This window comes from Propithecus coquereli, unplaced genomic scaffold (assembly GCF_000956105.1).
Source record: "Propithecus coquereli isolate 6110/MARCELLA unplaced genomic scaffold, Pcoq_1.0 Scaffold339, whole genome shotgun sequence".
Classification (NCBI taxonomy): domain Eukaryota; kingdom Metazoa; phylum Chordata; class Mammalia; order Primates; family Indriidae; genus Propithecus; species Propithecus coquereli.
Genome location: NW_012149052.1, coordinates 412,384 through 429,203, shown reverse-complemented (window position 1 = coordinate 429,203; position 16,820 = coordinate 412,384). Strand labels below are relative to the sequence as shown.

Here is a 16,820-nt window from a genome sequence, read left to right as displayed (position 1 = left end):
GTAAAAGTTAAATATGTAAAGTGGGTTAGTGAAGGTTTTGATATAAGAAACAGCAACTAGGAAAAAGTAAAGTATATGACCCCATGAGAGGATATTAACATTTTAGTTATGGTGTCCATTTTCCCTTGCAAGCTAGGATAGGAACTGTCTATCTGTGGGAGAATCTTAAATGACCCTCCACCGCCCACCCGGCATGGGAGTCACACACCTACCAAGCAATCACGGCACACAGTGACGAAGGGCACATGAATGTTAAGTCTAGCGGGTAAATCTTGCAGTAGTGACTTCAACGCCCCCCTCTCCATACTGTGTTCGCCCATCGGGGACCCAGGCAACCCTTCCTTCTTTGATGTTCTGCCCATTAGACTATACGCTTCTTTTAGAGAAGGCGTTTACAAAACTTAATACTATCCCAACAGCAATCGCCCCACGGGGAATAACAGGACTGACTAGATGAGCATAATTACTTTGAAGCATTGGTGAGTCTGACTTAAGATGACTTCAGACTCTGGAGGTAAAAGAAGAGAACTCTTACTCCAGAGAGTTTTCATCAGGAATTTCATGGTGCAGAACTGATGAATGTCATTCAGTACTAGTGGACACTGACCGTAAGGTAGAAGACATAGGGTCTTCCTACTTGGAAGCAAAGGGATATTTTTATAGATTCTAACATTTTTACAATGAAGGCAAAATTTCACGGGGGCATCACTTTCCAATTAGGAAAGCCAGAAACTTTAAAACTTGATCATCCCCGCATTTTCTCCTTTTATATTTTACTTTGTGTTTCCCAGTTATGCTTATTGATGAATGATGGGAGATACTGATAGGTGGACTCATATATATATATATACACATGTGCATATATATACACACACACACATATATACACCTAGTCATTGTGAAAAAATTAGCAAAAGATGGGTGCATGTGTACCAGTAGGCAATTTTTACTTAAAACAATCTGCAAAATGTAACAAAAAAAAAGTAGTAAAAAGTAGCTGAGAAATCAAACATAAAAATCACAAAATAGCCAGGAATCAAGCAGAATTGAATGGATGTGGATCAAGAATTCCTGAAGAAGGTAGTGTACTTCCCCTATACTTTCACCACTGTGAAAAAGGCAGATGTAGCACCAGTACAGTGACCCAAACCAGCACGGATCTGTAAGATCTGAAAGCAGGGTCTTGGCTAAATTCTAAAAAGTGTCAGGTACAGCGGCTTAGCTCCACTTTAGAAAGACAAATTCTGGGACAGTTTACAAAACCACGGTCAGGAAAAGAGCCAAGTGTAAAGGTGTTTGAAGTTTATAATCAGTGGTAGATGTTGGACACCCCAAAAGTCAGAGCTTTTTTTTAAGCCTCAATGGGTCAGGCACTCTGCTAATAAGCACTTTTTATTGCTTTCCTCACTGTCTTTGTAACAACTCCATGTACTACATACTATTAAATGTTCCCTTTTCATAAATAAGGACATTGAGACAGATTAAGTAATTTCTCCACAGTCACCCAGCTAATAAACAGCTCAAGAGGGAAAGAAACTCGTGCAGGCTGGGCCTGCAACCTGAACTCTTAACCAGCTGGCTCTAAGCCTAGAGAGCAGGACATGTTGGTGAAGAGGTGATCCCGTATGACCTGTGTGCTTCTCCATCTGGCAAACTTTGTGCTGAATAGCAGAAAAGAATTTTTTATACAGGTTTAGTCCATGTTACTAAGTGTAGTCTCAATGGAATTCTTAGTTTCCTTGCACACTTTTGTTTTTCACACTGAACTGGCTGTACTTAGAAACCAAAGCACGAAGCTAAGGTTAAAAGTCAGTGTGGAGATACAACGATAGGGCACTGGGCTGAGAGAGTCAGGCTTAGATTACAGTCTCTTTTCTGCCACTAACTCACCATGTGAATGTGGGCTAAATCATTTGTCCTCAGTAAAACTGGAGCTTAATCACGTCTGAGGCCATATTAAATGCTGCAATGTGATGACCTGGACAAGTATTTTCAATGAATTAGTAACATTTACAATTACTTGCATCATCGCTAATCTGACTTTCTATTTTTGCGTATGACCTGTGCATATATATTTATGGTTCTCCCTTTGGATTTCAACGTGAACATTAAAAAAACAGATCATGACAGGCATGCAAACGCCACGTACGATTTTCTTATCGTAAGACTCTCCACTGCTGTAGGTGGTGGCCAGCGTGGATGAACACTCTTCCAGGTACCAGGGCTTCTTTCCGCTTTCCGCTGTGCTGCTGATGGAGATGGTGTAGATGCTGTTGGTGTAGCCATCGCAGGAGCAGTGGTCTTTGCTCCTTCCACCATTTCCGGATGCCCAGACAAACACAGAGCCGAGGCCTCTCCGCCCCTGTTCACAAACAGAGAAACGGTCTGAAAATGACGGTCTGAAAAGATGAGGATCACAGGTACTAAATGAAGAGGAGATCAGAATAACAGGGCAAAACTGAATATCTGCAGAAGGCATGTGATGTTATTTTAATAAGCTGGGCTTAAGCTGCTTTTGAGTGGAGGTAAGAGGAGTTATTTCTATAAATTAAAACAGTCACACAAGTAACAAGCACACCAATAATGACAATAATAATGGCTAACGTCTATGGACTGAGCACAATTCTAAATGCTTTGCATGAAATGGATTGAATCTTTCAACAACTTTGTGAGACTGGTACCATTTTTGTCCCTATGATGCAGATGAGAACTTGAGGTACTTAAGTGTAGGAGGTTATGCATCTGTGCTGCATCACATCGTCAGCGGGCAGCAGACGCAGGTACTGACCAGGTACTTACTTCTGGAACCTACCTCCCCTATGCATGGTGTGGACACTCATTACGAAGGGATGTTAATGGATGCCACCATAAATAAAGGATTTCAAGACCCATACTTTTGGGAACCCCTTAGTTATACTAAATTAAATAAGCTTCTTTATTGTAAAACCTCTAGGAGCCTTTAGGAAGTGAGCGATCACTGCAAAATTCTAAGAGCAGGATAGAGTCTAATGTAATTTCCAAACATATTTGATCATAGATACCTTCTTCAACCAACTCCATTAACTTTTTTTTTTTTTTTACAATGCTAGGAGATGGAGTCACATTCTTTATGCCAAAATGAAACAATTAAAAGACTTTCCTGTGGTCCTAAATAATCAAGGGATACAAGCAAAGTAGAACACAGACTTATGAAGTATAATGACTAGTTCTCTCAGAGGAGGTCTTCAGGAGAAAGCAGAGAAATAAGCCAAAGTGAAGAGTATTTCTGGGAATAGTTATGGATGAATTCCTAAGAAATTTTACCATTTTAAAGCTAGAAGGCACGTTGGAGGATATCTAGGCCAAATCCATTATTTTGTAATTAGGAAGTAAAAACCAAAGCCACATAGTTGGTGATTGCTGAGCCTCTTTCTTCCCTCCAGGCCCTAACTTTCTGGTCATAAGTGGAAGGAAAAGTGTTTAGGACATTGTCTTAGAATTTCTGGAAAAAGAGACAAAGAAAAAGAGACAACAAAGAATCTAGGGTATCCATGATAAACTCTCCTTGACCTTGAATCTTGAAGAAACAGAATGAGTATTTATGACATGATTTGATGGACCTGAACATAGATTTCTTTCTGTCCTTCAACTTGGAAAAATGCAATATGATTACATAGGAACAGGAAAAATTCATGGAGAGAGACGAGTATGACCTTCTGGTTGCTGTGGCTATAAATAGCTGGGCCTGGTTTACCATCCGCCCCCATCCCTTCCCATTAGAATATTCATGAAACACAAAGGACACAAAAATTACCAAGCTATCATAAACTAAGAATCTTGTTTAATTCTTTGTCAGTCTCTAGGAGGAATTACACCTCACTAGGGTGTGGGTGGTCAGACTGAGAAACCCTGGTGACTGACTCATATCTAGGCCCCAGAGACAGAACAACATAGCCAGAGAAGGAAGAGTCTTTTAATCTCTCATCAATACATCCTTCCATACATCCCCTAATTGGACATTGAGAGGCTACGTTTTGGGCAAAAAGCACGCCACATTGGGCCTTACCTGACAGGTGAACAGAACTCGTGAGATGGCACACCCACCTGGTTTAAACAGCACCATAACAGATGATAAAGAACCGCAAAGCAATGAAAAAGCACGAATGGTACAATCACATGTGTATATCTCTGTAAAATTATGACTGTGTGCCTATGTATGAAATTCAATTAAAAGATCTTTAAAAAGTAATTTGATTTTAGAGAATATTTAATAAAATATTCAGGAAGTTCTTTTGTGTTCATGATGTAGTTACAAATGTTGGATGTGAAATGATAAAGTCTGATCTCAGTTTAGGAAAAAAGTGTGTGTGTATGTGTGTGTGTGTATGCAAAGAAGTCTATGTGTATAAAGTTAGACATGTAAAGCCACCATAAAGTGACAACATAATAGACATCCTGTTTGGTTAAGTTTAGGAAAGATTTTTATTTTCTTTTTTATATCGACCTAATCTGACCATGTGCTACTTATAAAAGTAGAAACAAACACATGAATTCCTCTATTAAGAGGGAAAATACAAGGTCAATTCTGAAGAGATAACTTGTTATGTTATGATCGAAAGAGATTTTTACCCATAGAAGGTCCACTGTGTTCTAAAAACAACACAGCCTAACATTTCTAGAAACTTGCTACACTCCAAGCACTATGCAAACATTATTCTGCACAATCCAAGCCCATATCCTCATCCTTTCACAGATGAGCAAACTGGGTCTTAGAAATGCTCGCTAATGCCAGAGCCAGACTGAGTCTCTAAGTGGCAAAGCCTGAGCTATTAGCCCTTATAACAACAGCTTCTTTTGGGCAAAAAGAGGGCTAGCGGTTATTGTATTGTTTTCAGCTAAATCTCCCGTGTTTTCGTTGAAACTTGGTATTAGGATCTAAGAGCAGGCCAAGTTCTTTCTAGAGTTGGTAGGAGAATTAGAGCTGATACTGAATCAGAACCAGGGAGGGGCTCCCCCTCAGAAGTATGAACACAAGTCATTCTTTTCTGGCAGCATCCACAGCTGATCCCATTAAGAAGGACAATGGCATTGCCTAGGGGTCCTCTGGGGCTCCACTGGGTTGAGAGAGTCTTGGGTTAAGAGGATAGCGGGTCTTGCTACTGCCCTAAAAATGTCCCTTCAAGACAGAAACAATGTCCTTGTATTAAACACACAGTTTGAGGGAATTCTTTTACAACTGAGCATGGTGAAGGGAAATCCCAAAAGAGAGTGCAGGGTCAACAACACTCCCAGGCCTGAGCTGCACAGGGAGATGGGAGTCACTGGAGCTGAGACAGGCTAACAGGAGTTGGTCAGGGGACACACTAACTCACATTGGCCATGCAGGGAGGGTGACAGGTGAACACATGCCGAGCCCTCAATCTCCTCCTGCGACAATCCTGTTTCTTGCCAGTAGACTCCACTGGTCAAACCCCACCAGAAGCCCATGAACCTGGCAGTCCACAGGCAGAGGCCATAGAGAGCAGTGTCGCTATGCACGGAGCTCATGGAGAGAGATCTTAAGGGTTAAAGAGGAGACATTCAGAATAGTCCCTAAAGTGTGCTAAGGACTGAGCTGTGTTCCCCCCAATTCATATGTTGAAGCCTTAAAACCCAATGTGACTATATTTGGAGACAGGGTTTTTAATGAGACAATTAAGGTTAAATGAGGTCAGAAATGTAGGGCTCTAATTCGATAGGACTGGTGTCCATATGAAAAGAGGAAGAGAGGAGTTTTCTCTTTCTTGCAGTGTGGGCACAGAGAAAAGTCCACACCAGGGTGTAGCGAGAAGGTTGCTGTCTGCAAGCTGTGGAGAGAGGCTTCACCAGGCTCCAGCTCAGCTGGCATCTTGATCTTAAACTTCCAGCCTCCCAACCTCTAGAACGTCAAGAAAATAAATTCTGTTGTTTAAGCTGCCCAGTCTGTGGTGTTTTGTTACGGCAGCCGGAGCTAACTAACATAAGGAGAGAGGAGGAGATAAGCATGGCCTGCCCCTGTTGGATTCCGTGTGTTCTGACACGGGATACACAGAGGCTGCCGCCATTCTATCCATGAGGCAATCCGGCCTTTATGTTCGTGCTTTATCATTAAGGTTCCAGGAATAAACAGACTGAATTTCTGGGCTGAAAATGCCACACAGACAGCTGCTAAAGATCTATGGGGTTAATGTGAAACAATTAACAATTCAAAGATTTATTTACTACAGATGCATAGGGGGTTTTCATTAGTGTGAAACATCCAGAAACCAAAACATATGTGGAAAAAAAAATCTGGACATTTCTCCAACATACAGAGTAATTTAAGAATTAAACGTTAGTGTGGGGCAGAGGGAGCAGGGAGGGTGGGCAGAGTACTATAAAGAGAAAAGGATCTTGAGGCAAATATTTTCCTGAAGTGTAGGAAATAATGACATTTTTTAGCTTGGTGAATATTGTGACTACAATTGGTTATTTAAATACGGCTCTGTATGGCAAAAAAAGAAAAAGCCCTTTAGCTTAATTGAGTGCTAAGTTAAAAGTTAGTAAACTTAAGGTAAAATATATTGTGAAATCCATGCAGGATCCATTTGACCAAACTGTAAATACTCCTTTCGTGCATTAAATGTGCGTGTGTCTTTTCTCACATATGTCCTACAAAAATCAATTTATATTACCCCGTAAGCATTATTATTAAAGGATAGAAAGGGAGCAGACTTTCTTGTGGCTGAGGAGGTCAGAAAAGGCCACTTTATGCTGGATTACCAATTAAATCACACACCCCGAGCTAGCTTTTGAGAGCTGTGGAGTATGATGAAACTAAATTTCTTTCTTTAAAACGGTGTGTTTATTTTTTAGCCAGTGCAGTTAGGTTTTACTTGGTATTTTAATATTACTTCATTCTCCTGTGTTGCTTAGAAAATATTCTTAAAGGGCCATGAATAAATGGGAGGTTTCTTGTGATATAAAAAGGAGGAAGAAAGATAATAACATATATTAATATGTGGCTAGATACCGTGCTGGACACTTTCATATATTATTAGTCAATTTAGAGCAACATCATCATATTATATGGATTTGTACAGATTAGAAAACTGAGAAACATTAATATGCCCAGTATCATATAAACAGAATGTGGTAGAGACAAGTGGTAGAGACCTCAGATCTGACCAGACCATATCTCTATATGTCGACATGCAGAGGCACAAGAAAACTACTTTAGAATGAGGAACTTTCATTTATCTCTCACGTCTTCCAAGCACAGTCTCAATACTCAACTCACCAAAGCCCCCTGCCATTCCTCTCCCAACCTTTTTTGACATTCCTCCTCTCAGTGAGAAGAGAGCACAGTCCTCTCCATAAGCTCTTCCATATACCATGGTCAATCCATACTCCATATTCCGTGGACAAGGGGCTTCCAGAGACAAGGGAGAATGGTGGAGAGAGACGGGAATCCTACCCCTAATGACTGAGTAGCTGAGATATGAAGACAGAACTGTTCATCTTTTTTTTTTTTTCGTTCTTTTTTTTGAAACAGAGTCTGGCTCTGTTGCCCTGGCTAGAGTGCCGCGGCGTCAGTCTAGCTCACAGCAACCTCAAACTCCTGGGCTCAAGCAATCCTCCTGCCTCAGCCTCCCGGGTAGCTGGGACTACAGGCAACCACCACCATGCCCGGCTAATTTTTTCTATTTTTAGTTGTTTGGCTTATTTCTTGCTATTTATAGTACAGATGGGTTCTCGCTCTTGCTCAGGCTGGTCTCAAACTCCTGAGCTCAAGCAATCCTCCCGCCTCGGCCTCCCAGAGAGCTAGGATTACAGGAATGAGCCACCACGCCCGGCCATGTTCATCTTTTTAAAGCTCAAGGACATTCTGACTAGTGTCTCCAAAATGAATCTTGTTCCTTCACAGAGCGGGGTTCATTGAAAGAAACAGATCTCGTATAGAAACATAATGTAAAGGCAAAAAGAAAAAAGAAAGAACAACACCTCAAAACCAAAAACACAACAAAGCCCTTTAAAAAACCATTATTTTTAAATTATTGTTTTTTTTGTAGCACTCACACAAGCCATTTGTTTCAGAATGCTAAAATGTATTGCTTCTTGAAGCAATTTTAATAACTTTTTGAATCATTATCATCAACAGGATAAATGATTCACATGAACCATAAAGGTGACCTGAAAAGCAGCCAGAAAAGAAATATAGTTGCTAATTGAAAACAAATCAGGAGCAGATGGGCACTCCAGTCCCAGGGCCTTGGAGACTAAACTGGTATAGTCTGGTGGGAGAAAGCTTTCTTTGGGATGCACACGGAGAACGTAGCCATGGTACACACGCAATAAGACATCTTTGGGATGAGCTTACTAACGCCTGAGACTTGTTTCTTTAATTAGTTCATTTGAATAAGACGGGGGCTGAGGGTAGGGAAATTAATTATACAAAACTGAAGCAGACCCAGGGAATAAAGTGTGCCACAACCCCCACAAAAGCCCAAAGGACTCAAATGAGAGAGATACGAGATGTTTTGTCCAACGTAAAGAGTATACAGGTTTCACCTGATTCTGCTTCTACTTTCAGAATATTTCACTGTTGTGCTCTCAGAATAACTAAGATAAATGGAGGAACTACTTTCTATATTTTGAAATCAACCTGCCATTCATTATGGTTTATTTACTTGGTGACTCGAGCGTAGCAAACAGTTCAGTAATTCCATTTGTTTTCAAACAAAAATTACTGAATTGAAAATGCTTACCAGTGGAAACCAACAGCTCCCCAAAGATGATTTCAACAGCTAGCCAACAACCCAGCGAGTGTCCTCCACCAACACCTGCTGGCCAGGGCCTCCCTCAGCCCCGTTCCTGCCCCTACTAGTGGTCTCAATCTTTACTCATTTGTTTTAGAGTGTCAGCTGCCAGAGCTGCCCATGCTGCCCTAAGTTAGACCGGGAGGAAGGACTGTCTAAACATCCACAGACTGACTTCCAAAAACCACTCTACGGGAGTGTCTTCACCACTCTCAATCTATGCTACTTAGCCTGCTAAAAGATGGCTGATGAGAAAGATGGAAAATACAAATGCAGTTATTGTCTACTTCTGTAGGGGGAAAAATGGAGCAAAAAAGTTTTTTTATGATAGTAACCTATTTCTCCTCATTTCTGTCTTCCTGCCATTTCTCATGTGACATGACTTCATTCCCTCCTCATCCTCCCCATCTCTATCTCATCCATCTTCTCAGCTCCACACCAGTTACTCTGTATTCTAATTTCCTATGTACACAATAGGCCACTAGGCCAAGTACATGAAGTAATTTTTTTATGTTCCTTTGACTTTTTAATACCACACCAAAAATATTAGATAGTTATTAGCAACCATATTAATTTTACCATTCACAAATGAAAATCCATTTTATATGCTTCCTGAGCACACTAAATGCAGTTGAATTCACTTTTAAAAGAATAGGGAGCCCAATAAAGATTATAGGAATAGCTGCTGGTGACAGCTGTTGCGAGCATTTTGGTAAAATGACAAAATTTGAAATGAATGCCATTTATAACCTACAGTAGGGTCTTTTTGCAATATTGTTCATGTTCTAGTCCATGAATGGACAGCATGTTGCACTGAATTCAGGGAACATAGAGGTGTCTTTAGATCAGTTTTCTAAACACTTGGAGATGATGAGTAAAGTAGTCAAAGACTAGTGTAAAGAATAATTAATCAGTGCTACAAATACAGAACTCCCCTACACTTAGGTTCCTGATAATCAGCAAATTTTATATTTATTGTGTGAATAGAAAGGAAAAAATTGAGCTGCTTATCCATCATATCTGCTGGAATATAAATTCAGTAGAGCATCAACTCACTAAAGGCTTAATAGAACCAATCTCATTATCAGAGATGCCCTTTCTTCCGAAGGGTTGACACTGAGGGCTCACCCATTTAACAAAGCTTCTTAACTTATCACAAAAGTGCACAAGTGTGACCCTTGGCTCCTGACAGCAGCTATCACAACACCGTAGAGTTTTCTTTTGACTTTGTTTATCTTTATAGCATAACCAGAAGAAAATTAGTCTTTCATGGAGAAAGGGTAGTAGAATACCTACGAAGAAATAAAAACTGGGTGTGTCTACTAATGGAAATAAATATGCTTTCAAGCAAAGAATTTCATTTTGATTAACCTTTAGCTATTCTGTGTATTCAGGAAATTCAAATACTAAAAATTTGGAGCTGAATAATGTACTATGGATGTTATGTTATGGACACATCAGAGGTTCATTCAGTGAAATGCTAAATTTCTACATAAGGAAACTAAGGAAATTAAGTTAGCTGAGCCAATCAGAGGCAGGGCTGGGACTGAAACGCGCCTGGTCTTGCCTTGTGCAATGCGCATTTCTGTTGACTAGTAGTGACACTGGGTGTTCCTAAAAATACTGAACAACATGGTTTAGGAAAATATACTTAACAATAGTGGATTAGAGAAAAATTTAAATAAAAACAACTTCCCCCTCTGCCTCATCTCATTTGCTAAATCAACAGTTCCCAAATAATTGTCTGCTTTTAACATTCTACCTAGGGTCGAGTCATATCTGTCAGTCCCCTGTTTTTTTTTCAGACCTCATTTTCTTCATCTGACTCACAGAAGCCTCAGCAAGACTCAGGTTAATAGTTACTTATGTCACTCCCACAGTCCTCTAAGCTTTGAGCCCTACACAGGCTGTTTTTCCTGGGCATGGGAACAGCTAACGCTGGCTGGAAGGGAGGAGGAGCGTGCAGACTAGGTTTCTCAATTCCTCATTCCAAGCAGCTGAAGAAGTAAATGTGCATCTCATATGCACTCTGAAATAATCACAATCAGTAGTGAATAGCACCAACACAGCTGTTCTGGGTGCACCCACCATCCCAGCATACTCATACTTTGGAGAAGAAAAGTCATTCTCACACCTGCCAAAAGTTCCTACATCTTGGGTCATCACAGAGCAAAGGCAAAACTATGCTCAGACTTTCAGGAGAGCCAGATTTAGGAAACTGAGACAGACATCTCCAGTATTCACATTAATTACCGCTGTTGAAAGTGCTCAGAAATATACCATCACCTTGATATATGTATCGAAGGGGTAACATTTGAAAAATTCTTTTCACAGAGAGTAAAAACATTTATTATCAACAGGGGCATGAAAGGAATTTACTGTAAATGTTTGGAAAGGCACTTGGAAAGCAGGATGGAGGGATATTCCTGCAATAATGAAAAGTTCACACTCTTCTCTAAGTTAGCTCTAGAATACAAAATTCCTCACTGTGAACTGGTTCCAACTGCCAGCTCAACTCTGAAGGGGTAAGCAAGCTGCCCCTCTCTAAAGCCCAGCATGGGGCTTGAAGGGTATCAGGCGTCTACTCCATGAAGCAGTAACCTTGACCTTATATGGAGGAGCTCCTAACATTTCTGAAACAGAGAAAATCAGCCCTCTACATTTTCTAGCCATAAACACAATCTTGTCTTAAAAAAAATTCTACTTTAGAAAAAAATTACAATTAGCTTCATAATATATACACGACTCTGTGGTGACTATTCCAGGGTCCTTACAGATGCACCCAATGTGGCCCTTCCTCTGAGGAGGAGCCTAGCCCCTGGGCTGCGCACTGCATGTGGGCGATCTCATTCAGCCTTCATAATGGCAACATAAAGCAAATTTTATCATAGCCTTTTCTCAGGGAAATGGAAGCTCTGATAACTTCTTTTTTTTTTTGAGACAGAGTCTCACTGTGTTGTCCGGGCTAGAGTGCCGTGGCGTCATCTTAGCTCACGGCAACCTCAAACTCCTGGGCTCAAGCGATCCTCCTGCCTCAGTCTCCCAAGTAGCTGGGACTACAGGCATGCGCCACCATGCCCAGCTAGTTTTTTCTATATATTTTTAGTTGTCCAATTAATTTCTTTCTATTTTTAGTAGAGACGGGGTCTCGCTCTTGCTCAGGTTGGTTTCGAACTCCTGAGCTCAAACAATCCGCCCGCCTCGGCCTCCCAGAGAGCTAGGATTCCAGGCGTGAGCGTGAGCCACCACGCCCGGCCGAAGCTCTGATAACTTGTCTCAGGTCAAATAGCTAGAAAGTAACCAAACTGAGCAAGGCCGGCACTTTCTGCACCATCCTGGGGCTCATCCAAGGATGAAGAGAAAGAGAGCAGACCATATAGTGAAGTTCAGGATGTGCCAAATCAGTTGCCTGGATAAGAAGTTCTCCGGGAATTCAGAGAAGAGAGAGATCTTTGCTGTAGTGTACGCTTTTGTGACCACAGCTCAGCTCCTGCTGACTGAGAGCTGAGTGTGCACAGACAGGCACACGACTCACTGGACGAGAGCAGATATGGCACACAGCATGGTGGTGGAGAGCACCACGGTCATGCTTCTCACTGGCCATGTCACCTAACTTTGCCAAGACTTAGTTTACAAATCAATAAAGTGGGTAAACCTGTGAGGAACATCCCAATGCTTAATTCAATTGGCTATCAGAGTTAGCCAGTGAGGAATGTAGGCTCAGGTAAAGAGAGAAAAAAAATCTGCTGTAGAAGCCATATGTACTTTCAAATCATTCGATATTATCAACCCAGCTCAACTGATCCTGGTTGATTACATAGTGGCCATTTTTTTTTCCAATTACTGCCATGTTATGTTGAAGGAAATTGATCTGCCTGTTCTCCCGTCGAATCACAGCAACTCAGGACTGGAATGGACCTTTACTTGACCCAATTCAATCCCTGTATGATTTTGAATCTTCCCTTAACAGGAACCACTCATCCTATACTAGAACACTCCTGTGAGAAGGAATTCACTTACCCCCACGTAGCCCAGTAGTCACTATAAAGACAACAAAACAAACCCAAAGAAAAAAAAGACTGTTACTGATATCTGGTTAATCCAGGGGTATTAATAGAAGAGTCTAACAGAAGGATTTAGAATGGGATCCGCAAAAGCTAATTTAAATTATTCACAGAGTTACTAAGGAATCTGTAAACTAAAACTGAAAACAAGGTGACAATAAATCTTTGAAATTTGCACCTACACAAGGCTAGAATAGATTTGTGCTCCTCCCCACAAAATGTACCACAATTCACATTAATAGAGTCATCTAAATTTGATACTTGGGTGTCAGATAACTTTGTGACAATTATATAATGTAAAACCACATACGTGTTTATGAACGATACACATTTCTTTGTTTCCAAAATAGATCATATTATGTTGGGTACACTTGGCAAGCCACTTCTTAGCTTTGTTACTGTTCTAAATACACAGAGTTTCACCAGGATATAGTTAAATCCTGAGGGAGAATTTTTAAAGTAAATCCCAGTTAAAGTCAATTTTCATTAAGTGGAACCGATTTTTAAATAAGCTCCCTTCTCTATCTTTGCCTAACCATATACCATTCCAAAGTTTTACAACATTTGCCAACTAATTTAACAGCAATCTGTCATTTATTAAAATGCAAACTGGTACCAATCCTGTTACAGCTGGATGCATATCAGATAAAAACATATCCCTCCTGGGTGGAATCAGTTAATTTTATTATGATTATTATTACTGCTTTTATTACATAAGCTCATTATACCTCTTCTCTCCCTTCCTGGTGAACATATGCCTTTAATTTAAGGGTGGAGAATATGTGTGTGTGCACATGTGTGCATGTAAGAGCTATGTATGACTGTACAGCAACCTCGTGCTTTCAGTAAATACTTCAAGTATCCAGTTTCAAAATCTGGTGAATTGAAAAGGCAGTTGATGATGGGAAGACAAAATAATAATCATGGTCCTCATAAGAGACTGAACAGTCAGACATATGCCAATAAATGTTCAACAAATGTCTTGGTTTCTATGTGGACTCCTGAATACAATAGAATGGGAGTGGGATAAGGGCCACTGTTCCAACAGTGAGATTAAGGACCAATAATTCTGATTTCATTGACTTTTCTTGCCCATCCTTGATAGTGGCTCTGTTCCATTGTAAATTCATGCTTTCATTGGTATTTCAAAAGCCAAAAAAGGTCCAAAGGAAAAAAACAAAAACAAAAACCTGGACTTGAAAGTATACTTGTAGATAAAATGACAAAGCAAACTTCATGAGCTGTGCCCCTAACATTTCTACAATGAACTGCATGATTTCTCCAGACTAAGGTAAGACTGAGGTCAATGCCAAACCAGTGCTTGGCATATAGTGGGTACTTAAGAAATATTTTTGACTAAAATAATAAGGGAAGTACTGGTAACCTTAATATAGGCCTTTCTGTTTATGGAAAAGATTCAATTTCAAGTTTTTTGCTTTCTTTCTAAAGAATGTTATTAAACACACTTGTCAGGAAATCGTGAAATGCTGCCAATGCGTTAGACACCTGCTGATGAATATCAATTGCATCAGGTCTTATTAAAGTTTAATAATCCAAATGGGGCAAAGAAGATGATTCCAAGGCAACTAGACTGCACTAAAGTTTTGTTATTATGTGCTGCTTTTTCTGCCCTAGTTTACCCGAGTCTGTAAACCGAAGGGACTTTGGGAGTTTGCTTGCACTTTACTTAGAACATTTATTCATCATTATACATTGAGTTCCCCAAAGACAAGGGCCGGGTGTTATTCACGTTTCCCTCCCACTTAGCAAAGTGCCTGGAATATTATAACCACCTGGTGAATGTCCTCTGAATGTAATCAGGAATAAACAATGGAATAAAGAATCTGTCAAAGAAAACTTCAGGCTCTTAGCTTCTTATTTTGACAACAAACCTGGGGACACCTATATCGGAAATATTGTCAACTGACTCCCCTGTTTTATCAAATCGTTTTTCTATTTAGGACAGACTGTGAAGGTAAGCCAAGACTGTCCCAGGAGGGAACTCTTTGATGGTCACACCAGGAAGCCAGAGCAAAGGCTCACCCTGGTAAATGGAACCATGTCAGTGTGAATGAGAGAAACTTTTAAACTGTCCTTTTCTAAGATGAAATGTAAAATTTCAATTCTGAGACCCCCGACAAAATTGTATGCTCTGCTAAGAAGCCTAGAATTTTTTTTTTTGTCAGTTGGGGGCAGCAGTCGTGAGTTTTAAAGAGAAAAAAAAATGGCAAGATTTGCACATAAAAATACTTCTTTGACTGCAGGGTTCATGCAGAATTGAAAGTTGAAGCTTAAGCTGGGAAGTTTTGGAAGTATGCTCTAATAGCAGAAGTCTGTATGAGAGATGTCGGTTCTAATTGTGAGGACGAGAGGGCGGATTCCATAAACTTCTAGGAAATAGTACAGGCAAGACTATTAGATGACTGGGATGAGGAAAGAAAGAAATCACAGGTTTTAGAAAGGGAGGCTGGGTGAATGGTAGTGCTGTCGACAAGAAAAGACATGCATGAACGGTGGTAAAAATTGACTTAACCACTAACATTCGAATATCCTGACTCCAAAGGTCTAATGAGTTTAACTGAATTTTCATAAAATACTTCCAGATTTTAAAATGAAATTACATTTAAAAGCAATTCAAAAATTCATAAAAAGAAAAGCTTCTACGTGACTAAAGTTGAGAACCTTGATAAGTTAAATGCATCTCTTTGCAACAGGACTTCTCAGAGCCTTTAATGTGCTTTAAAAACTTCAGAGAAAGCATGTAAGTGGTGTTTCTCAAGTGTCCTTGACACCAAACTCCTTCTATCTCCAACCCCTTTTGTTTAGTATTTCATTAGGTTTGTGATTTATGGAATATGCTTTAGAAAATATTCTCATGGATATTTTCTCCCACTTATAAAAGCAATTATATAATCTCAAGATTATATAATTACTTTCCATAAAATCATTCAGCAATATTAAATTGATTAAACCCAGAGAGATTTAGAACAATCAAGACTTTTATATATTTTACATGATTAATCAGAATTTTGTTTTTATTACCTTTGCCCGTTTTCAGTGGTGATAATGATTAAGATTCATAACATAATTAGAGACTTTACATTGTTTTAGGAACTTTACTGAATATTTTACAGGCATTAATCATATAATCCTCACAACACTCCTATAAAGTAATTACTAGCATTTAGCTCCATTTTATAGAGAAACAAACTAATCCTCAGAGAGGCTAATTAACTTGAACAAGGTTAAAAAAAAAAGTACTAGAACCCACGTTTTCAACCAGAGAGCCTGAATTCAGAGTCTGAGCATTTTAACCACCATACTATAAACTGTATGTCTATGACTTATTTCTAGAATATTAAGCAAAACAATGCAAGTATGCAGCAAGCTGGCATGGAAGTCATTCATACATTCAGTCATTCTTTCTTCACTAAACATTTGCTAAGTACCAGATACTGTTTTGGGTACTTGGGATACAGTAGAACTAGCAGCAGTTAAACTCTGGGCCTTTATGGAGGAGATAACCAATAAGATAAGTGGATAAAATAAATAGAAGGAGGGACAATAATTGCAAAGAAGGGGTTCTGAAGGGTTGGAGTGTGCATGTGTTACACTGAGCACAGGAAGAACAAGGCAGGGCTCCTTGTTGGGACAAGTTAGATGAGAGCTCAGAGAGAAGCCCTGGGTTTTGCACAGGGAAGTCTCTGTGACCTTGATCTGAGTAGCTTCAGCGGATTGCTGAGGTGGAGTCCTGAAGCAGTGGCTTCAAGAGGTAACGGAAAATAAAGAGTTGGTAGAGGGCGAGGATGAACAATGGTTTCAAGGAATTTCATTCTAAAGGGAAAAAGAAAAATGAGGCAGTATTAGGAAGGAGATAAGACAAGAGAGGGCGTTTCCTCTCATTCTCTTAAGATAGGAGGATCAACAGCATGAATATATACTGATGGAAATAATAGAGTTG

The 16,820-nt window shown here is 39.9% G+C and overlaps 1 protein-coding gene across 2 annotated transcripts in view; it reads right to left on the bottom strand.

Annotated features, from left to right (window-relative positions):
* The window catches only part of PCSK5 (proprotein convertase subtilisin/kexin type 5), a 436,684-nt gene that overhangs the window by 252,643 nt on the left and 167,221 nt on the right, over window positions 1-16,820 (bottom strand). For both annotated transcript variants that reach the window (XM_012650669.1, XM_012650668.1), the window contains exon 8: window positions 2,150-2,362. In XM_012650669.1, coding sequence (XP_012506123.1) covers window positions 2,150-2,362 — 213 coding nt within the window. The remainder of the gene's footprint in view (window positions 1-2,149; window positions 2,363-16,820) is intronic.